The sequence below is a fragment of the Rhinoderma darwinii genome, chromosome 2 (genome assembly GCF_050947455.1).
Source record: "Rhinoderma darwinii isolate aRhiDar2 chromosome 2, aRhiDar2.hap1, whole genome shotgun sequence".
In the NCBI taxonomy this organism is placed as follows: Eukaryota; Metazoa; Chordata; class Amphibia; order Anura; family Rhinodermatidae; genus Rhinoderma; species Rhinoderma darwinii.
The window spans coordinates 428,953,130-428,977,197 of record NC_134688.1 but is presented as its reverse complement, the minus strand read 5'-3'; the positions used below and the strand labels follow the sequence as shown (position 1 = coordinate 428,977,197).

General features: G+C 42.7%; 1 protein-coding gene across 1 annotated transcript in view; it reads left to right on the top strand.

Moving 5' to 3' along the window:
• Positions 1 to 1,349: 1,349 nt before the first annotated feature.
• Positions 1,350 to 24,068, top strand: part of CENPV (centromere protein V) — a 54,152-nt gene continuing 31,433 nt past the window's right edge. The window contains exons 1-4 of the mRNA XM_075854382.1: positions 1,350 to 1,873; positions 13,609 to 13,707; positions 20,854 to 20,923; positions 23,310 to 23,424. Of these exons, the coding sequence (XP_075710497.1) occupies positions 1,575 to 1,873; positions 13,609 to 13,707; positions 20,854 to 20,923; positions 23,310 to 23,424 (583 nt within the window). The 5' untranslated portion in view covers positions 1,350 to 1,574. The remainder of the gene's footprint in view (positions 1,874 to 13,608; positions 13,708 to 20,853; positions 20,924 to 23,309; positions 23,425 to 24,068) is intronic.

Below are 24,068 nucleotides of genomic sequence, written 5' to 3'. Positions count from 1 at the left end.
ACTCCCACAAAAAAAATGCAGAAAATAAGCTTTCACACCGCTCAAATGACAGAAAAATAAAAAAAACGTATGGCTCTCAGAATATGGCGACACAATTTTTTTTTTTTAACAATTACTTTTCTCTTTGTAAAAGTAGTGAAACTTAAACGAATATATATATATATATTTATTTGGTATCTCTGTAATCATATTGACTCAGAATAAACATGTTGTTTTTACTGCGTGATGAACGGCGTAAAATCAAACCCGGAAAGTCAATAGAGTAATCTGTTATTTTCTAATTCTACCACAAAATTATTTATTTTTTTTTCAGTTTCCCAGTACATTATATATTACAATAAATAGTGCCATGAAAAACTGCAACTCGTCCCACGAAAAACAAGCCCTCATAGGACTATGTTGACGGCAAAATAAAAAGGTTTTGGCTTTCGGAAGATGGGGAGCATAAAGCCAAAAAATGACTGCGGCGTCAAGGGGTTAAAAAGAAAACGCTCCCTTGTAGGACAAAAAAAATATAAATAAGATTTAAAAAAATTATTTTTTTAAAAAACAAAACACCAACACGAAAAATAAAGAATAAACACGATAATTTTTAAAAAAAAACAGTTTTTTTTTTGTTTTTTTCAATAACAGGTTTTTTATTTGGTTTTACAAGTAATAAAACATAAAAAGTACATCAATTCTAAATCTCCTTTATCGTTACAAGCCGTAGAATAAATGTAAAACATATTTTAAGGCGCTTAGAGAACGAAGAGAAAAACACACACAGAAAACGGTGGCGGAATGGAGTTGTTTTTAGAAGTCAGTTTAAGAAAAAAAATGTATAAAATTAAAGGCTAATCTTTGTGTAACAAAAAATTATATATAAAAAATACACCCCGAAATGCGAAAAAACAAGAGCTTATGCCGCAACGGCAGCAAAAAAACCTCAAAAGTTATGCCTCTCGGAATACAGCGAGGCAAAAACGAAAAAATGAGCTGCGGTTAATAAAGACGTAGTACATTTCGCGCAGCTCTCATTGAGGAGTGAAGCCCATTCGGAATAATGCTACACGGATATATAATTTTTGTGCACACCCAGGCATAATATGCATTTAGGTTATTTTGAGGCATCAAACATTTTTTTGATGAGGTCCCCCCTTGTAGCCGGTTGATGGGCACTCGGTTGCAACAATGTGCTAAGTAATAAGAAAAATTGCCTGTAACGGTCAGATAATTCACATGCCAGGTGCTATCATTTGAGCCTGGCATAAATGGCACGTGTAATGGCATACAGTATATTTGGGTACAACCAGTGCCCAGCCTACTTGTCTTCGTGTACACGCAACATGGCAGGGCAGGGCTGGGTGTTTTCTATACGGCGCTCTCTACTGCCCCCTGCTGGAAGTTCAGCGAAGCGAGCGAATTAAAAAGAAAAAAAAATCGAATCAGCCAAACAAAGCGAAAAAAAAGCCGCTTCACCTTCGTCCTGTGTGAGCGATTATCTGTGACAGCTGCTTATCTCCGGACAGGATCTGAGCAGAGGTCTCGCACTGCGATATCTCCGGGGGCGAACAACGACAGGGACATCCAAGATGGTGAAGGCGAAAAAATCGTCGCCAAGACGGGGAGCAACAACCGAGCGGCACACCAGGACGGCGGCGGCGGCTGGCGCTTTGCTGGAGGCGCCTAAACCCGCAGTGCGGATCCTGGACACCAAGAAGGGCAAAGCCAAGAAGGCGGCGATCAAGAAACAGGTGGAGAAGGACAACAAGAAGGAAGATGAGCGCTGCTCGACGCTGGACCTGGGGGCGCAGAAAGAGCGCTGGGTCAACTTTGTCAAGCAGCAAAGTCTCAGCTCTGAGGATGCAGCCAAACTTCTGCTGGACTCCTTGTAAGTATCCTGGGGGCACTGCTCTGGGGCACACTTACTATTAATGGAGCTCTAAGGGGTCTCTGCCTGCCACTTGCCCCCCAGTACATCTATATGTTCCTGTGTTCTTGCAGCTGATGGCTTCTATACCGGTAGTGGGGGATCTATATATCTATATTACATCCAACAGAAGTCTATGGCAGAAAATGGCTCTGGCTCCTAGAAGATCCCTGGCCATTGTGTTATCAATAGAGCTGAAAATGTGGCAGCAGATCAGACAAGGGTTTCCTTTTCCTTGGGTAGGGGGGTCCCCGGTGTCTTTGTCTGACCAGCGACGTTGTACTACATAACCGGGCCACAGCTTACATGCATTTTACCTCACAGAACAAAATGGCAGCATGATGTCTTGTAGACAAAGCTGTGGCTCTATATAAACAATCCATAGATAAAGTAGAAGCAATGTATGAAATGAAGAATACCTGACGTATATACACAATGTATTCTCAGGGTTATCATGTCGTATTATTGAGGAACATTCACCTGTAAGGGCCGTATCTCGATACAATTGTTCCTTCGGTTCTGGATAATAATAAACAATGTGGCGTTTGACAATTGTTATTGGATTCAGTGACGCCAGTTCTAGATGTAGATCCCCGATAGATATCACCTACAACCATATTGTCTTATACCTGACAGATTCACACTATAAGTATTTTTATTCATAACATATTAAAATATAGTGACAGAGAATAAGAGATTTGCATCTTCTGTGCAGATGTTTGGACTTGTGCCGGCATTTATTTTTAATAATGAAAGTTAGGCTAGGTTCACATTATATGGCGATTACGTTCAGCAGGTCCATTGTTTGAAATGGTGCCACCGACCGTATGGCCCAGACATATCCAACTGTGTACCTATATACTTATATGCCATACCTGTATGTCCTCTACAGTCTGCCATTGACTCCCATTTAAAAAAACAAAAAAGGATATCACACGGTATAAGGTTTTATTGTTCAAAATTGTACTAAAAAAACGTGACTACGCTGTTTGGCCCTGTTCACATCTGTGTCAGGCCATTCCGTTATTTACTCCGTCAGAGGAGCAGAACAAGGGAATGCTGGACGCAACGATTCTGTTACAACACGCACACCACCTGCGACCAACAGAAACCCGTTGACTTTAATGGGTCCCATCGGGGTGTCCGTCGTTTTTACATTTTTTCCAGTTATTTCTGCCGGATCCGTAACCGAGGCCCCTAACGGCGTCTCCAACCCAGATGTGAACAGCTCTAGGCGTTTACAACATATCTCAGCCAAACATATACAAAATGGATACTCTTGGCATACGTTTCACAATTTCATTCTATGGGTGTGTATGCTGAACGAGCACCGCAGACAGGTGGGAATTTATCTATATGAAGAAAAATGCTTGGATTGGCATTAAAAAAAATAAATGAATAATTGGCAGCTGAATATACATTAGGGCTTATTTACACGAACGTGATATACGTCCATGCAACGCGCGTGATTTTCACGCGCCTCGCACGGACCTATCCTAGTCTATGGGGCCGTGCAGACAGTCAGTGAGTTTTGCTCAGCGTGAGTGCGCTGCGTAAAACTCACGACATGTCCTATATTTGTGCGTTGTTCCCGTATTACGCACCCATTGAAGTCAATGGGTGCATGAAAATCACGCGCAGCACACGGAAGCACTTCCGTGGGACGAGCGTGATTCGCGCAACAGCTGTAAAAAGTATGAATGAAAACCGAAAAGCACCACAAGCTTTTCTGTTTACAAACATCCAAACAGAGTGTCATAATTATGGCGGCTGCGGGAAAATCACGCAGCCACGCATCATATGGTGATGACACACGGAGCTGTTAAGTGCCTTTTGCGCACGCAAAACGCACACGCTCGTGTAAATCCGCCCTTATTCATATTTTAATAAGTTTATTATAGAAAGAAAATACGTCACGTTATTATAGCATTACTTGTGTAGCAATAGGAGCATTACTTACTACATCGTAATATATAATGTGCATGGTCTTCGTGATACACACTCGTCTGAATGAGCCATAAGGCCTGGTTCACATCTGCGTTGGAGGCTCCGTCGCAGATCTGGCCGAAAATTCCAGAAAACAATATAGCGCAGCACGGACACCCCGACGGAACCCATAAAAGTCAATTTGTTCCATTGGGCGCTGAGGGTGTTCATCGCTGATCAGCGCATCCGGTATTTTCGTTGATCTGCTTCTCTGATGGAGTAGTACTAAAGACAGACCGACGCAGATGTGAACAAGGTCTTAGGCTGAGTTCACACGACCTATTTTCAGACGTAAACGAGGCGTATTATGCCTCGTTTTACGTCTGAAAATAGGGCTACAATACGTCGGCAAACATCTGCCCATTCATTTGAATGGGTTTGCCGACGTACTGTGCAGACGACCTGTAATTTACGCGTCGTCGTTTGACAGCTGTCAAACGACGACGCGTAAATGGACTGCCTCGGCAAAGAAGTGCAGGGCATTTCTTTGCCACGTAATTTGAGCTGTTCTTCATTGAACTCTGAAGCACAGCTCAAGATTTCCGAGCGTCTCAGAGCGTCTCAGATGCCTCGTAAATTACGAGGAGGAGCATTTACGTGTGAAACGAGGCAGCTGTTAACAGTCTGTCTTTTCACACGTAAATGCCTCTCATCGTGTGAACATACCCTTACCGTCATATCTTCCTACTTCAGGGAACACTCATAGCAAGAAGACATTGCCTTGATCTTCCACTGGTACTTACCACCATCCTTTTCTCCACCATGGTGGAATCTCAATGTTCCCCAATGAGTCAAAAATGGTGAAGGTCCTGAGGGTGATCGTCACACCCTGATACTCTCTAAGGATGTTATAATAAAATCTCGCTTTATGAAACCCACATTATCGATATTACTTACCTTAATGGTATGTTCATACGTAGCGTGAACACTGTAAAATTTTCGACCGGATTCCCTAGCGTTTTCGCAAGCTAACTTGACATGCTGCAGATTGAGAATCCGCACTGCGGGTCAATTCCCACTCTTCTTTTCTTTGTATTTTTTCCGCAGCATGTCGATAAGATTTGTACAAATCTCATGCACTTTGCTGCTACTGTAATGTGCTGCGGAATTTCCGCACAAAAAATCAGGTCGGAAATTTTGCAGTGTTTACGCTACTTGTTAACATGCCCTAATGATTGCATCACGAAAAACATTTGGATTCAAACAGGATGGAAATGCTGCGGATTTTCCACGGTGTCTCTGCAGCAATATCGGCATGTGTTAGGCTCGGTTCACACAACCTATTTTCAGACGTAAACGAGGCGTATTATGCCTCGTTTTACGTCTGAAAATACGGCTCCAATACGTCGGCAAACATCTGCCCATTCATTTGAATGGGTTTGCTGACGTATTGTGCAGACAACCTGTCATTTACGCGTCGATGACGCTTAAAATGACTGCCTCGTCAAAGAAGTGCAGGACACTTCCTTGAAACGCAAGTTGAGCCGTTTTTCATTGAAGTCAATGAAGAGCAGCTCAAGATTACGGGCGTCAAAGACGCCTCGCATAATACGAGGAGGAGCATCTACGTCTGAAACGACGCAGCTGTTTTCTCCTGAAAACAGTCTGTCTTTTCAGACGTAAAAGCCACTTCTCGTGTGCACATACCCTTAGGGTGTGCACATCAGCGTCGGGCTTCTGTTCATCAGTTCCATTGGACCTTTCCAGTGGAGGAACCGATAAACGCAAAGCCAAACAGAAACCATAGCTTCCGTTTGCATTATCACTGTTTTCAGTTGTAATGCTTCTTTTGCAGTTGGTTTCCATTTGTTTCCGTGCCGTAAAGTTTCAGTTTTTTAGCAGAGACAATAGTGTAGTCGATTGCGCTATTGTTTCCGCGAAAAAAAAACCTTTATAGAACGGAAACCAACTGCAATGGAAGCATTACCATTGAAATCAAAAGGTCGAATGGAACTGTGAACGGAAGTCCGACGCTGATGTGAACAGGCCCTTACGTGCAGATTTTGCTGCGGAATTTACCCCTTTAAGGCCCTGAGTTTTTTTACGTGGAAATCATGTCGGAAAGCGCGCCAAAAAACGTCCGAAAACGCCTCCCATTGAAATCCTGCGAGCAGTAAAACCGACTAGCGGGAAAAGGAAGCGACATGCCCTATCTTCGAGTGTTTACATCTGTGACCTCCTATTGACATCGGTGGGAGGCAGAGAAAGTGTGTTTCGCTGCGTTTTTGGCCGTGGCGCTCAATGGCTGCGGGTGAAAAACGTCACGAAAAACGTGGCAAACGGCGTGCAGGCAGATCAAAATCTGCCTCAAAATTCCAGACAGAATTTTGAGACAGAATTTTCTGCCTGCAAAAAACTCTGTGTGAATAGGGCCTTACATTTAAAAGGCTAAAATCCACAGTGAACATTCTCATAATAGCAGGTCAGTGGTTAGCGCTATTGTCTGGCAGAAATGGGGTCCTGGGTTAGAATCCGACCAAGGACAACATCTGCATAGAGTTTGTATGCTCTCTCCGTATTTACATGGGTTTCTCCATTTTTAGGCTATGTTCACACAGAGTTCTTTGACGAGTTTTTTGACGTGGAAACTGCGCCAAAAAACTAGTCAAAAACGGCCCGAAAATGGCTCCCGTTGATTTCAATGGGAGGCGGGGGCGGTTTTCTCCCGCGAGAGGTAAAACCGCCTCGCGGGAGAAAGAAGCGACATTCCCTATCTTCGGGCGTTTCCGCCTCTGACCTCATATTGACTTCAATGGGAGGCACAGAAAGCGTATTTCGCGACGTTTTATGCCCGCGGCTCTCAATGGCCACGGGCGAAAAAAGCTGCGAAAATCGGCATGCAGGGAGCGGAAAAGCTGCCTCAAACTTCCAAACAAAATTTTGAGGCAGAAATTGCGCCTGCAAAAAACTCTGTCTGAACATAGCCTTATTCCACTCTCCAAAAACATACTAATCTGTTAATTGGCATCCCATGAAATTAGCCCTAGGGTTGACATGGACTGATGTGTGTGACGACAATCTCCATACAGCGCTGCAGAACATGTTGGTGCTATATAAGCAACACAAAATAAATAAAAATAAAAAAAGGACTAAGAACTCGTGCACTCAAAAAAGGTAATAATCTTTTCTTATTTATTTTCGGACTCAATTGGGAAGATTTATAAAAAATCGTTCAAAGAAAAAATGAAGTAGTCGCCAATAGCAACCAATGGATCTTCGAAGATTCACTAGATTTTCATATTAGAGGCTAAACAATGTAACCAAACATTGCATTGTTTCACTCCCATGCATGTCTTATTGTGTAATAAGTCTACATACAGTGAAGACATTTTAGGGAGGTACAAGAGGTGACTCTGATACAGTTCCTACCCTGACAGGTCCTTTCATATAAGAGGTCTGTCTGCCTCCTTTATGGGTGTCTTTTATGAAACTAAATATACTGTACATTGTAATGTTATCTGAAATCTCCAAGACTTGTAGCTGCAGAGTAAACAGCTAGAAAGTCTTCAGCATTGTCTATCATGATGGTCAGATATGGATCATGCCTTAGGGTCCTATTACACGGCTCGACATGGGTTGTGAAAACGAGCGCCAATCAATGAGGCATCTCATTGATTGGCACTTGTTTGCTCCTTTCACAAGGAGCAATGATTGGTTGTGTATGGGGACGATTGATCGTTAAGGCCCTAAAACACCAGCCTAATCTTTTGAATTCTGAAATCAGAAAATGTCATTATTTAAATAAGGTTTTCATTATAAATATATATATTATCACTGACCATTAGATCAGACACATTAGGCTGATGCTCCCGGTTTGCTGTAGCTCACTTGTCAGCTTTTCTGTATAGACTAGGGCAGGGTCAGCAGTCATCTCATTATCATTAGAGGGTGGGCGTGCATATTTTTTTTCAAAAGGGAGAGGGGAATAAGTAGCTGCCAGAACCCTCTCCCACAGAACAAAGGATCAGGCATGTTGAAATCCAATCTGAGCAATTCATCTTTCCCCCGACATCTGCAATTGGGGGGAGTCAGTAGGGGAAAACCAAACATATTAGATAGTTGACCAATACCTCTGAAATCAACGGGTTAGAACGACTTTTATGTAGTACATAATGTAGTGACATACAGGCTAATTTCAGCATTTTGTCATTTATATGAACCCTTTTATGAGAACTTACATGCAGAGCAAATCCAGCGCTGCTAGAGATGAGTCCGGTGTATTCATGAGCTGGCGCTCGCTCTGCCCACTTGCTGCTGATTGACAGATTTCTCCCTATTAATGTGCATAGCAAGAAATCTGTCTAGGAGGCGAGTGGGCAGAGGGAACGGCAGACTTCTAAAATCAGCGTGTCGGTCGCTACGTTATGCCACCCACAGTAAGGGCATCATAATGTGTTTGAAAGGTTCCTTTTAAGGACCCCTGCCATAACAATCTTTACTATTAATGTGGTTGTAAGCCCTCATCCAGCTACATCAACAGAAAAACCAAAAAGTTATGGCTCTCAGAACATGGTGATACAAAAAATTATTGGTTTTATTGTGCTAGTAGTAAAACATAAAAAAACAAACGATACATATTTAGTATTGTTGCAATCATAATGACCCATAGAATAAGGTGAACACATTATTTATACCACATGGTACATAGCGTGAAAAAAACACACAAAAAACACTGGAGGAATTGCTATTTATTTTCCTCCCCTCCTGAAAAAAAAAAAAGAATAAATGTTAAATAATAAATTCTATGTACCCCAAAATTTGGCCATTAAAAAATACAACTCGTCCCACGTAAAAAATACAAGCCCTCATACGGCTACGTTAATGGGGAAAATAAAAAGTTAACTCTCTTAGGGCACGTTCAGACGTGGCGGAATTTTTCCGCTGCAAATGTGGTGCAGATTTGGGGCAATTATGCAATGAATCTGCACCCACATTTGCATATTTGACAGGTAATTCAGATGTTGCAGATATAACAGCGGACTTGCCACAGATTTCAGTTTTTGCATTGCAAAGGTTGAGATCCGCAGTGAAATTCCGCTTCTCCGCAACGTCATGAGCATGCTGCGGAGGGAAAATTCTTCACCGCAGCCTGATTTCTGCACAGTTATTTTCTGCAACGTCTGAACTAACTTTCCTAAAAATGTATAGAAACAAATGTAAAAAACGGCTGCTGCAGAATTCCACTGCGGACTGTCCAGAGCGGAATTCAACAGCAATTCCGACACGTCTGAATGTGCCCTTAGTATGTAACGAAAAAAAAGTCTCTAAGGCCCAAAATAGGTAGCATCCTTAAGGGGTTAAAACCTAGATTTGACTATATCATAATCTGCTGGCAATAATCCTGACATTGCTGCTTTCTACATATAGGCCAGGTCTATCCTCACATGAAATATAGGACCTTATTTATCAAAACTATCTAAAAAAAAAAAGAGGGGGTTGTTTCATAAGAAGCTGCACTGTGATTGGTTGTTATAGGCAAATAATAATAAGGCCCAATATTTTCATGTGAGGATAGACCTGGCCTATATATAGAAAGCAGCGATGTCAGGATTATTGCCAGCAGGTAATGCTACAGTCAAATCTAGGATTAATGTTGTGATATATTTATGGCAATTCAACTGAAGATGTTATGAACTTTAGATTTAATATATTTTTAAAGAAAAGATGCAGGAAACTCAACCACAACTTATAAATAAGTAAATCATCATTCAAGGAAAAGTCGGCATAGTCACTTATAGTCATCCATTGCTAGGCAATGGCCAATCAGTACTGACAGAGAGACTGGGTAGGGACACACCCCAATGATAAGAAGAATGGTAACATCCAGTTGTCATTTTTTTAATGAATACATTTAGCGTAGGTACAAACGGCAGATTTTCCACAACTGATCTCGTGGTGGAAAATACGCAGTGTAATACAGTAGCAGTGGCGTGGGTGAGATTTGAACAAATCTCATCCACATACAGCGGGAAAAAGTCAGCTGAGAAACCGTTCATAAATTGACCTGCGGCGCGGTTTTTGAAGCCGCGGCATGTCAATTTATGCTGTGGAATCGCTGCCAAAATCGCAAATGGAAAAGAAAAAAGTATTTTTTATTTTAAATTAATAAAAAAGCTCATACTTACCCCCTGCCGTAGTCCTAATGATGCGATTCTTTCTTCTGAGCGCAGCCCGGCCTCCTGGGATGACGATCAAAAGCTGCAGCCGTCACATGGACAACAACGTCATCCCAGGAGGCCGGGCTACGTTCAGAAGAGAGAGACACTTTGCCATGACTACAGCCGGGTAAGTATAATTTTTTTTTTTTATTGCTGCAGTATTTCCGCAGCGGACATGCCGCCCGAAAAACCGCACCACAATTTGGAGCGTTATTTCAGGCGGAATTCCCTGCAGCTACCTGGGCAGATACTCTGTGTAGTTTTAACCCGCCTAGTGTGTTCTTACCATTACAGGGGGAATAACGGGAACAGCGCAATCCTCAGTCCTAATTTCTAACAAACATTTCTTATTTCAAGTAAGAGTATTTGATAAAACAGACATGAGTAGAGCTAACAAGTCTTCTTGAACAAGCAGTCCCGACAGAATATACATGAGTACTGTCATCTGTCCCTCTGCTGTGGGCCTTGCCGTATCTGTTTAATTGGTGCACAGTTCTAGGAATTTGTGACAAGCGGAGGGTAAATAATTTAATCAGACTCCAGCTTGATAAAATAAACCCCACATGCCTGGAATGTGCCTGCCACATGGCGATCACTTTTGCACCATGATCTGTCTGATGTTCTGTATACTGTAATCACCCTGTGTACTCGTGACGGAGCTGGAACATTATATTATGGCATTTTAAATTGCTTGATACCAAATGGTGCTGTTCACGAGCATTTACTACAATTCAGAACCGAGATCTGAATCAGTCAAGTCAGCGTCACTGACGGGTTCAGTGACAGCTGGTCAGACACGCAGGACCCGCTGACCTGATGGATACAGGTTTTAGCACTAGATACAGCTGCTCTGTATACAGGATACAAAAGCAACTGTATCTCAAAAAGTTAAATTAAAAAACAAAATTATTATAAAGTTTCAAAAGTGTACATAGCCTTTAAAGTGTATGAGCACAATATGAAGTAGTAAGTTACCCATTGGGATACATTTTACAGACAGGTTTTGGAGTAGAAAATAGCACACCAACAAGTAGAAAATGTATAAAGCATTTAGACGCCATTTTTTGAAGGTGTGGCTTAAAGTGGTATTCCTATTTTGGAATTGGATTGCATAAGGCTAGGATATATCATAAGATTTTGAACAGTTGGGGTTAGACCTCTGGGACGCCTGCCAATCCGGAGAGAAACGGGACAGAGGTCTATTCGGCATTTCTCCTGCACACCATCGCTCCCAGCCACCCACTGTACAGGGAACTACAACACAGCGCCATTCAAGTGAGGGAGAAATCAGTGAAGGAGCTGCAGTTCCCTTTACTAGCGCTGCGGCCTCTATCTTCTAAGGATTGTAGGAGTCCTAGCAGTCGTATCCCGCTTTGATTAGTAACTATCAATACCTTAGAGGAAATTTTGAATTAAAATTCAATTTATTTTACTGATCTCGTTGACTTTTTATAATAATTGTTTGACATTTCCCATTTTGCAGTCCAATATTAAGTACTTGCTCCAGGATCCCAAATTCCTGTGAGCCAATGAAGTTGTTCTATAATGGAAAACTGTAAAAAAAAAAAAAAGTGCCCCAGTATGTCTCCATTCGTCAGGACACTATGGGTATATTCGCACAGGGTGGCTACTCTGCCTAGAAGCACACAGCGTATCTGCTCTGGTCGCCACAGGGAATTACGGATGAAAAAACCCGCAACAAATTGTGGTGCAGTTTTTCGGCCAGAATGTCCGCTCTTGAAAACTGCACATAAAAAAAAAATCGTTTTATACTTATCCGTAGCTATACCGACGTGTCCCTCTGCTATCCTGCAGGCCGGCCTCCTTAGATGATGTTTCATTCCATGTGACTGCTGCAGCCTGTGATTGACTGCAGCAGTCACATGGGATAACAAGTCATCTAAGGAGGCCGGCCTGGATGACGAAGCACAGAACTCTGGGTAAGTATGAGTAAGTATATATATATATATATATATATATATATATAGTAGCAGTGCAGCTACTGGACAGTGCAGAAACTCAGGTTTTAAGCAACCTGGGAGCATATACAGCAGAGAGGGTTTTCTCTGCTGTTGCTTGGGTGTAAAGCCTGGTATAGGGACTGGTTTGCTGGAGTGTGAAGGAGAAGGGCGGGCTTCCACTCCATACAGACAGTCCATGTCTTGGGCTGTCTGATGAGCTTAGTTAGGCATCACCTGAGACGGCTCTTTAATTGAGGTGTATGCAGTTCACACAGGGCTCTCAGTCTGGGGAAGACAGGCATGCTAGCCTGTGAGCGTCACCACCGTGTGAGGTAAAGCTGTGAAGGTTTTGAGGTGCTGGGCACAAGGCTCAGTGTCTCGTAGTGAGGGACACAATGTGTTAGTTAGAGGCTGGACGGCCTAGGATTTATTTTGTATGTTTATTGTTGTAATACTGACTGCTGTGGTGAAGACAATAAAGCTAGCTGCGGCTGGTTTAAACCTTTTATCCAAGGAGTTGGAGTGAACTTTCCATGTGTGCCAACCATCTCACCCGGGAGATGGCGATCCTGTGAGCTAAATGGTCCCCAGGTTGTCACAATATAAATATATATATATATATTAGTCCAGCAAATAGATGAACATAGCACTCCACAATAGTAAGAAATCAGACCATGTGCTCGTCACCAATTCCCCTTTTTTTAAAATAGAAGAAAATATAGAGCACAGAGACGGCACCAGGACTTCAAGGCAGATGAAAGCAAAGTGGATTTATTCACCTCAGAAAAACAGCAACGTTTCGATTCAACAGGCTTGAGAAAGGTTCCTGTTGAACCGAAACGTTGCTGTTTTTCTGAGGTGAATAAATCCACTTTGCTTTCATCTGCCTTGAAGTCCTGGTGCCGTCTCTGTGCTCTGTTTTCCTGTTCCATGTAAAACCCCCTAAAAAAAACAAGGAGGCACTCCCTCCGTCTGGAGAAAAAAAGGTTCAACCTGCAGAGGCGACAAGCCTTCTTTACTGTGAGAACTGTGAATCTATGGAATAGCCTACCGCAGGAGCCGTCACAGCAGGGACAGTAGATGGCTTTACAAAAGGCTTAGATCATTTCCTAGAACAAAAAAATATTAGCTCCTATGTGTAGAAATTTTTTACTTCCCCCTTTCCCATCCCACTTCCCCTTTCCCATCCCTTGGTTGAACTCGATGGACATGTGTCTTTTTTCAACCGTACAAACTATGTAACTATATATATATATATATATATATAAAATCTGAGTTGCAATTTTTGTGGCAGAATCGCAACTTTTCCACCGCAAAAATTGCCACATCGACTGCGCTATTTCTGCGAAAAAGAAAACCGGAAACCTTATGGAACAGAAACAAACAGTAACCAAGGCAAACGGAAGCATTACCATTGAAATCAATGGTAATGCAAACGGAGGCTTTAGTTTCCATTTGGCTTTCCGTTCGTGGGTTAATCCGACGTAAAGCTGCAATGGAAAAGCAACGCTGATGTGAACAGGCTCTTAGTCACTTGTGTTACATTGTGAATGCAGAAAATCTAAACAATATTATTTCTATCATTCTGCAGTGAGTACAAAGGGCTGGTGAAGCACAGTGGAGGATGTCACTGCGGAGCTGTTCGTTTTGAGGTTTGGGCATCTGCTGACCTTGATGTCTTTGACTGCAAGTAAGTCTTTAATTAAGAACTACACTGAGAATGTCACTCCTACCCAGACTATGGTCCTGAGCAACTTCCCCTCGTATCTGCATATGTGCCAACAAGTATGTGCACCCATCAACATGGTTAGTGAACATAAAACATAAGGGTAAAGTTTCTGAAGATTAAGGAAAAATAACACTTTTTGTGCTTTTGTGAAACATGTAAATTTGTTAGTCGCTATAATAAATACAGCGGAGTTCTCTTCTCTTCCTGCAGGGTTTATATACAGGGTGTATGTACAGGATAGGGCTGGGCAATTATGACCTAAATCATGATTAATTGAACATGTAACCTCGATTACTGAACGATTATTTAGGCCACACTCATTTTTGCATACCACGCCCTACATGCATGCTACGCCATTAAATTAATATTTATCCCCTGAGTCTGCTGTATACTACTAATATATCCCCTGACACTGCCCCCACACAGTATATTGCCTTCATAGTACTACCCACACAGTACAATGCACCATAGCTGCCCCCACACATTATAATGCCCCTATAACTACCCTCCACACAGTATAATACCCCCACAGTATAATGCCCCCACATTTGCCCCCACACAGTATAATGCCCCCAGAGCTGCCACGACACAGTATAATGGCCCCAATAACTCCTCCACGCTGTATAATGCCCCCATAACTGCCCTCCATACAGTACAATGCCCCCCATAACTGCCCTCCCCACAGTATAATGCCCCCATAACTGCCCTCCCCACAGTATAATGCCCCATAGCTGCCTCCACATAGTATAATGCCCCCATAACTGACTTCCACACACTATAATTCCCCTATAGCTGCACTTACACAGTATAATGACCCCATAACTGGCCCATAGCTGCACCCCACACTGTATAAAGTCCCCCATAGCTGCCCCACGCTGTATAATGCCCCCACACAGTATATTGCCTTCATAGTGCTCCCCACACATTATAATGCTCCTATAACTACCCTACACATAGTATAATACCCCTATGTTTGCCCTCCACACAGTATAATGCCCCCATAACTGGCCCATAGCTGCACCCCACACTGTATAAAGTCCCCCATAGCTGCCCCACGCTGTATAATGCCCCCACAGCTGTCCCTAATAGTGCCTGATAAAAAATAATAATATAGTGATATGGCAACTATATGTAATATACATGTTGCCACAAGTAGCTTTGACATTTACTGATATTTCTGACAATGGTGAAAGTTTTAGTTATGAACAATTGACATAATTTGGAAACAAACCAATCGTAATGATAATTGGCCAGTGTAAATAGATTTGCTGCAGATTTTGCATGTATTATTTAAAGAGGCTCTGTCACCAGATTTTGCAACCCCTATCTCGTATTGCAGCAGATCGGCGCTGCAATGTAGATAACAGTAAGGTTTTTTTTTTTTTAAAAACGAGCATTTTTGGCCAAGTTATAAGCATTTTTATATTTATGCAAATGAGCCTTTCTTAAGTACAACTGGGCGTGTATTGTGTATGTACATCTGGGCGTTTTTACTTCTTTTACTAGCTGGGCGTTGTGAATGGAAGTGTATGATGCTGACGAATCCGCATCATCCACTTCTCTTCGTTACCACCCAGCTTCTGGCAGTGCACAGACACAGCGTGTTCTCGAGAGATCACGCTGTGACGTCACTTCCTGCCCCAGGTCCTGCATAGTGTCGGATGAGCGAGGACACATCGGCACCAGGCGAAAGAGGCTACAGTTGATTCTGCAGCAGCATCGGCGTTTGCAGGTAAGTCGATGTAGCCTCTGTCGCCTGGTGCCGATGTGTCCTCGCTCGTCCGACACGATGCAGGACCTGGGGCAGGAAGTGACGTCACAGCGTGATCTCTGGAGAACACGCTATGTCTGTGCACTGCCAGAAGCTGGGTGTTGACGAAGAGAAGTGGATGATGCTGATTCGTCAGCATCATACACTCCCATTCACAACGCCCAGCTAGTAAAAGAAGTAAAAACGCCCAGATGTACACACATAATACACGCCCACTTGTACATAACTTTAAACACGCCCAGTTGTACTTAAGAAAGGCTCATTTGCATAAATATAAAAATGGTCATAACTTGGCCAAAAATGCTCGGTTTTGAAAAAAAAAAACCTTACTGTTATCTACATTGCAGCGCCGATCTGCTGCAATAGGAGATAGGGGTTTGAAAATCTGGTGACAGAGCCTCTTTAATATGGACATTCTGGTGACAGAGCCTCTTTAAACCAAAGCCAGGTACGGAAGGATGGCCATATAGGTCTGCTCTCCTGGATCCAATTGGCTTCTGGTTTTCTCCTGGTTTTGGCTTCAAAAATGCATGCAAAATCTGCATCAAATCTGCACTTTGTGAACAAGGCCTAAGGGTGCAGTAAGATGGGGTAGATTTTTTGGCAGAAATTTTGCAGAAATTATCAGCAACTGAAAATCAGTTCCATTCATCTGAATGGGGTTGTTTCTGCAGCAGGTACATGGATTTCTGAAAGTTCCATTCAGGTGAATGGAACTGATTGACAGTCGCAAAAAATTTGTGCAACAAAATCTGCCATATGTGACTTCACCCTAAGGCTGGGTTCACACGACCTATTTTCAGGCGTAAACGAGGCGTATTATGCCTCGATTTATGCCTGAAAATACGGCTACAATACATCGGCAAACATCTGCCCATTCATTTGAATGGGTTTGCTGACGTACTGTGCCGACGACCAGTCATTTACGCGTCGTCGTTTGACAGCTGTCAAACGACGACGCGTAAAAATGACTGCCTCGTCAAAAGAAGTGCAGGACACTTCTTTGGATGTAATTTGAGCCGTTTTTCATTGAATTCAATGAAGAACAGCTCAAATATACGGCCGTCAAAGACGCCTCGCATAATACGAGGAGGAGCTTTTACGTCTGAAACGACGGAGCTGTTTTCTCCTGAAAACAGTCTGTAATTTCAGACGTAAAAGGAAGCTAGCGTGTTCACATACCCTTAGGGTATGTTCACACGACCTCTTTTCAGACGTAATGGAGGCGTTTTACGCCTCGAATTACGACTGAAAAAATGCCCCTAATACGCCTACAAACATCTGCCCATTGCTTTCAATGGGAATTACGATGTTCTGTTCCCACGAGCCTTTATTTTACGCTTTGCTGTCAAAAAACAGAGCGTAAAAAGACGCTCCGTAAAAAAGTAGCATGTCACTTCTTGAGGCATTTTTTGGAGCTGATTTTCCATTGAACACTATGAAAAACGCCTCAAAATACGTCTGAAAAGAAGCTCCAAATTTGATTCTTAGGGTATGTGCACACACACTAATTACGTCCGTAATTGACGGACGTATTTCTGCCGCAAGTACCGGACCGAACTCAGTGCAGAGAGCCGGGCTCCTAGCATCATAGTTATGTACGACGCTAGGAGTCCCTGCCTCTCTGCAGGACAACTGTCCCGTACTGTAATCATGTTTTCAGTACGGGACAGTAGTTCCACGGAGAGGCAGGGACTCCTAGCATCGTACATATGTATGATGCTAGGAGCCCGGCTCCCTGCACTGAGTTCGGTCCGGGACTTCCGGCCGAAATACATCCGTCCATTACGGACGTTAATGTGCTCGTGTGAACCCAGCCTCAGCTTCAAAACCGCCTGAAAATCAGAGGCTGTTTTCTTTGAAATCAGCTCCGTATTTTTCAGACGTTTTTTGTTAAGCGTGTGAACATACCCTAAGCCCATGTCACATGCAGTCACATGGCCATGGTGCCGTGTTTTTCTCCTGCTTGTGTGGCGTTTTGTACATTAAACCCATAGGGTATGTGCACACGATGAGAGGCTTTTACGTCTGAAAAGACAGACTGTTTTCAGGAGAAAACAGCTGCCTCGTTTCAGCCGTAATTCCTCCTCCTCGCATTTTGCGAGGCTTCTCTGACAGCCGTAAATTTTGAGCTGTGCTTCATTGAGTTCAATGAAGAACGGCTCAAATTACGTCTGAAAGAAGTGTCCTGCACTTCTTTTGACGAGGCTGTATTTTTACGCGTCGTCGTTTGACAGCTGTCAAACGACGACGCGTAAATGACAGGTTGTCTGCACAGTACGTCGGCAAACCCATTCAAATGAATGGGCAGATGTTTGCCGACGTATTGGAGCCCTATTTTCAGACGTAAAACGAGGCATAATACGCCTCGTTTACGCCTGAAAATAGGTCGTGTGAACCCAGCCATAGTTATCTCCCATCCCTGTAGTACGTCACACATTACATGCCTCCTATATCCACTGCTCCCTACTCTCCCCCTTGTTCCTGGAGGGGTGTGTTTCTCATGTTAGGCAGCAGGTAGTAGTGCAGAGTGTAGCAGCAGAATAGCAGAGCTGTGTCTCAGTAGCAGCCAGTGAGAAATTACATCACTACCAAACACCTTGTAATAGAGGGGTATGCAGAGGAATCATGGGAAATGTAGTCCTTTACATGGTAAGGGCACGGCCAGACGTGGCGGATTTCCTCCGCAGCTGTCCGCATCAATGCCGCACAGAATCTGCGTTGCAGATTCTGCGGCGGATCTGCAAAAAAAGTGCAGTAAATTGATGCGGACTAGCTGCTGCGGACTGCGGTAAAAGTGCTTCCCTTCTCTCTATCAGTGCAGGATAGAGAGAAGGGACAGCACTTTCCCTAGTGAAAATAAAAGAATTTCATACTTACCGGCCGTTGTCTTGGTGACGCGTCCCTCTTTCGGCATCCAGCCCGACCTCCCTGGATGACGCGGCAGTCCATGTGACCGCTGCAGCCTGTGATTGGCTGCAGCCGTCACTTAGACTGAAACGTCATCCTGGGAAGCTGGACTGGAGACAGAAGCAGGGAGTTCTCGGTAAGTATGAACTTCTATTTTTTTACAGGTTGCTGTATATTGGGATCGGTAGTCACTGTCCAGGGTGCAGAAACAGTTACTGCCGATCGCTTAACTCTTTCAGCACCCTGGACAGTGACTATTTACTGACGTCGCCTAGCAACGCTCCCGTAATTACGGGAGCCCCATTGACTTCCTCAGTCTGGCTGTAGACCTAGAAATACATAGGTCCAGCCAGAATGAAGAAATGTCATGGCAAAAAAGCAAGGCGCATCCGCAGCACACATAACATGTGCATGACAGCTGCGGACGTCATTGCGGAACTTAGAATCTCCATTGAAGTCAATGGAGAAATTCCGCAATGAGTCCGCAACCAGTCCGCCACTGCTCCGCAACAGACAGAGCATGCTGCGGACACCAAATTCCGCTCCGCAGCCTATGCTCCGCAGCGGAATTTTACGCATCGTCTAAACGAACACTTCTAAATAGAAGTGGAAGTCAATGTAGAAACGGCTCCGCTGCAGATTAACGCTGCGGAGTGTCCGCAGCGGAATTCAAGTGAAATTCCGCCACGTGTGAACCAAGCCTTATCCTGCCCTCAGCAAGCCCTTGCAAAATAAAAACAGTACTGCACAGTGCTGGACAACATAATGAAAATGAAAATAACTACTGAGCTAATAACTGCTCATCTGATGAGAATTCAAACACATGTAGGTACTTTTCTACATTTTTCATAAAAACCCTTTAATTCCCTGCCCGTCTCCTTTAGCTTGTCAAACACTTCATCAAGTGTGAATTTTTTTTTTCCATTGTATGTTATAAACAGACAATATATTTTTATATGATCGGTATATTTTTTGTTCCTTTTCTTTTCACTATATGTTCGTTGTTACTACTTACTAGTGGAACTAAATGAGCGTTTACAGAACTTCCATCGGCATGGGTCACGAGCCATCGGAGGGGGCCGCCCCCTTTTTGTAACAGCTTTGATGCCGCAGTTGCTATTGACCATGGTATTTGAGGGGTTAAACCAGCGAGATCCCGCTCGTTGCAGTGAAGTGTCGGCTGTGACATACAGCCGTCACGTGCAACTTATGGAGCGGGCTCAGGCCGTGAATCCCCTCCATACTTTCCCTCCCATGTCCAGAAGGAGTTAAAAGGGAATTCTGGTTTCAGCAAATGTTATTTTTTGCATAACGAAAGGATCTACAATTTTCCAATATGCTTTTTGTTTCAATTTCTCACGGTTTTCAAGATTTCTGCTTACAGTCACTCAATAGAAACCTTCATTGTTTACTCCCAGATAAAAATCTGTCCTGATCATGTGTTGGACATTCAGGTGCCTACCGAGTGACAGCAAGCAGAGATCTTGAAAACTGTTAGTATGTTGTAAAATTGTATACCTTTTTATTTTAGGAAGAATACATCTATTTGCTTTAAATATATAAACTTGAGAGAAAAAAAAGAGTCCAAAGTATCCAAATGTTAAACAAAGTACAAAATCTTTATTGATCAACACTAAAATACATTAATAACTAGATCAACACTGAAAATACATATAATAGAAATTGAATACAGGTCATACATGACATGAATAGAGGTTTAGTACATGTATTATATGGCATAAAGAAATCACTCTCAAAAACATATTCATGTAAATAGGCATATGTCAGGACAGAACAGAAAAGAGAAGGTAAAGGTAGCAGGTAGAAAGTCACGACTACCTTTACCTTCTCTTTTCTGTTCTGTCCTGACATATGCCTATTTACATGAATATGTTTTTGAGAGTGATTTCTTTATGCCATATAATACATGTACTAAACCTCTATTCATGTCATGTATGACCTGTATTCAATTTCTATTATATGTATTTTCAGTGTTGATCTAGTTATTCATGTATTTTAGATTCTTATGTGTTGATCAATAAAGATTTTGTACTTTGTTTAACATTTGGATACTTTGGACTCTTTTTTTTTTTTTCTCTCAAGTTTCTATATATTACTGTTTAGAGTTCGTATCTCTAATATTGTGGGTGGTTGAGACGTTTTGTATCCTACCCTTATACTTCTGTGTCCTGTGAGACTTTTTTGTCTAATTAATCTATTTGCTTCAAAGAAACAAAGAATGTGCAACGTGTAAGGTTATGTAATACAGTTACACTTTGTGTATGAGGTTATGGCAGTGGAGTTGGGCTATATCTGCGATTGTCTGGTTTGGATACCGTTATTAAATATCAGCATTTAGGAAAATGTTTCACTGTGAGTGGTACTGTGACTAGTTGATATATTTCATTCTGCATTTTTTTTTTTAGCTGCAGCATTTGTGTAAAGAAGCAGAATCGCCATTTCATCGTCCCTGCATCACGCTTCAAGTTACTGAAGGTAAATGAAAATGTATTTTACATGGTATATTCACAGGGACCTGCATGTACACTCATATAAGCTTAGATTCTCCTTCCTGTTCTATTTTATGTTTTGATAAAAATAGCAACGTACATAAAAAGTAGCCTCAAGATCATTGTGAGCGGCCAATGTCGAGACGCTAAAGAACTGGATAATCCAATTAAAATGCAGGAAAATTATAAGCGTTGGGAATAAAACACGTGCCTTTTACACGGGCCTACGATCGGGCAAACGAGCATTCATATAAACGCTCGTTCCCGATCATTGCTCTGTGTAAACGGGGCAACGATCTGCCGATGGACGAGCAAACATTCATTCATCGGCTGATTGTATTGTTTATGCAGCACAAAATATTATCTTTGTCAGCAGCACATCTCCCTATGTAAGCATGGAGACGTGCCGCCGACATGACGGAAATCATGCTCGTCCCCATACTAGCGCCTTATAAAAAGAGCAAACGAGCGCCGATCAACGAGCTGCCTTGTTGCTCAGCGCTCGTTTTTATGGCCGAAGTAAAAGGACCCATAGCAAGGTGGCAGGTATGAATACGCTTCACAGCATTACATTTATATATCTTTTTTATTGGAAACCTATTTTTTGGAGTGGTCCACTAGATGTCGAGCAGGTCATAGTTCTCACCACTGCAAAATAAGTTATCTTTGGAACATGAGGTGTTAAACTGTTACAGACAAGCTGTAATTCCCTGATATAGTATCTCTTACCATTCTCTGTGAAATACTGATCCCGGGGCCTGTGGGAGTAAGGTGTGGATGTTTGGTTACTTACGTCTTGCCCATGGACTAGGAATATGTGCATGAGACATCGGTGAAGAAATATCCCTCCATTACGTAACCACCGTGCTCGAGATCAGTTGTGTTGAGGCGTAATATCATCCATGTTTTCTGCTCCATTGTGTCTGCTAGATATGCATGGTCTCCGAGGACCCCTCTTTTTTTACTCAAAACTAGAGTCACAATGATTTAATTTACAATGATCTATCTGGTCACGAAAAACAAAGTTAGGCCTTATTTACACGAATGTGTGCGTTTTGCGCACGTAAAAAATGCAGCGTTTTGCGTGCGTTGTAGTTCCGCGTGTCATCAGTGTTTGGTGCCTGTCTGCATTATTTTTGCACGTATGCCATCCTTATGGCACGCGGTTTTGACGTTTACAAAATGAAAGGAAGGAGGTTTTCTTTTTCCCATCATTTCTTGAGCAACTATCGCGCGAATCACGCACAGCACACAGATGTGCGTCCGTGTGCTGTCCGTGATTTTCACGCACCCATTGGGTAAAAACGCTCAAGTATAGGACATGCAGTGAGTTTCACGCAGCGGACACACGCTGCGTGAAAAACACGGAATGTCTGAATGACCCCATTGACTTGCATAGGTCCGAGCGACGTGCGTGATTTTCACGCGTGTATCACAGACGTGAAATACGCTTGTGTAAATAAGGCCTTAAGTTGTGCATCTCATCCAGGTTTTCAGCGTCACAGATAGAAAGTTGTAGTATGTGATCACACAATCTGACAGCTACAGCCTTTTGAAATGTAGCTCCAGGTATTACACCTGTAATTCAAATGTGCCACCGAGAGTGTTACCAAGGAGGGCGGCCATTACTGTATCCTAGAAAACCCTGTGATGCAGGAAGCCCCTCGTGTAAAGCGCTCCCTTCTGTCTCTCTAGGCGCCACATTACAACTTTTTTGGGGAGCACGAAACATAGTATAACTGGAGCTTCAGTGTAAGTGGACTTGTCATGTAGCTCATTTATAGCAAGAAGACTGGCCCAGAATATTCAGGTCTACAGCTCAAGGACAAATTAGACCTTTGGCGGCTGAGGACAGAGTATGGGCAAAGACACAGTTCTTCTACCTCTTAAAGGGTTATTCTGGTTTAGCAAATAAATTTAAAATTTTTGTACAATGAAAAATGACGCAATTTTGCATTTCCTCATGGTTTTCAAGATCTCTGCTCGCTGTCAGTCAATAGAAACCTTCACGGTTAACTTTAGTGGATAAAAATCTGTTCTTGTCATGTGACGGACACACAGGTGCACGGCTCGTAAGAGCTACAGTGCAATTATCAGAGCTCTGCCGTGTAATCATCACATGACAGGACAGATTTTTATCCTCTGGAAGTATACAATAAAGGCCAGCAGAGACCTTGATGCAGAAAGTATATTGCAAAATTGTATAACTTTTCATTATAGAAAGAATGACATTAACTTGCTGAAACTGGAATACCCCGTCAATTATTTAGGTTAATTCGACCTTTGTAAAAGTGAAATTGAGGAAGAAAACCTCTATAAACATGCAGATTTTTTTGTGTTCTTCATGTTAATTGTAACCTTTGTATCTCCAGGGTGCAGATAACCTCACCACTTACACGTTCAACACTAACAAAGCACAACATACATTTTGCAAGACCTGTGGCGTCCAGAGTTTCTACACACCTCGCTCCAACCCCGATGGCTATGGTAAGTCATAAGTGACGGCTATACTAACCACTATAATACTAGCCGGCAGTGCCAGCTTTCATTCCTGCACCATTACAGTCCTGCCTACAAGCGTTTTATTGCAATACAGCAAATAAAGGTAACTCATTCAATACTCTTATGTTATATAATGTTGAATATAAGGGCAGGTTTGCATCTGTTTCAGTGTTTTTGTTGCTCTGCTCCGTGAGAGGAGCAGAACAGCGTAAAGACCGGAAACACCGTTGCATGACAGACACCATCAACTCCCGACGGATCCCCTTGACTTTAATGGGTTCCATCATGGTGTCTGTCATTTTACCGTTTTCAGCCGGATCTGTGGCAGAGACCCCTAACAGCCTCCAATGCAGATGTGAATAGGCCCTAACTTTATAAATACATTCATGTGAAATATAACACCCATCATAATCAAACATGCATACTCAATTGTAAAGACCAAACCTGTGTTCTATAATAAACCAGCAATAATCACCATCAAAATCAATATTATTAGTCTTGGGGTGGTTTCACACACAGCATTTTTTTGAGGCAGTTTTTTTTTTTTTAGCCAAAGCCCGATGTGGATCCCGGAGAAAGGAGAAGTATAAGCCCTTCCTTTATGTTCCCCATCCTTGTGAATCCACTTT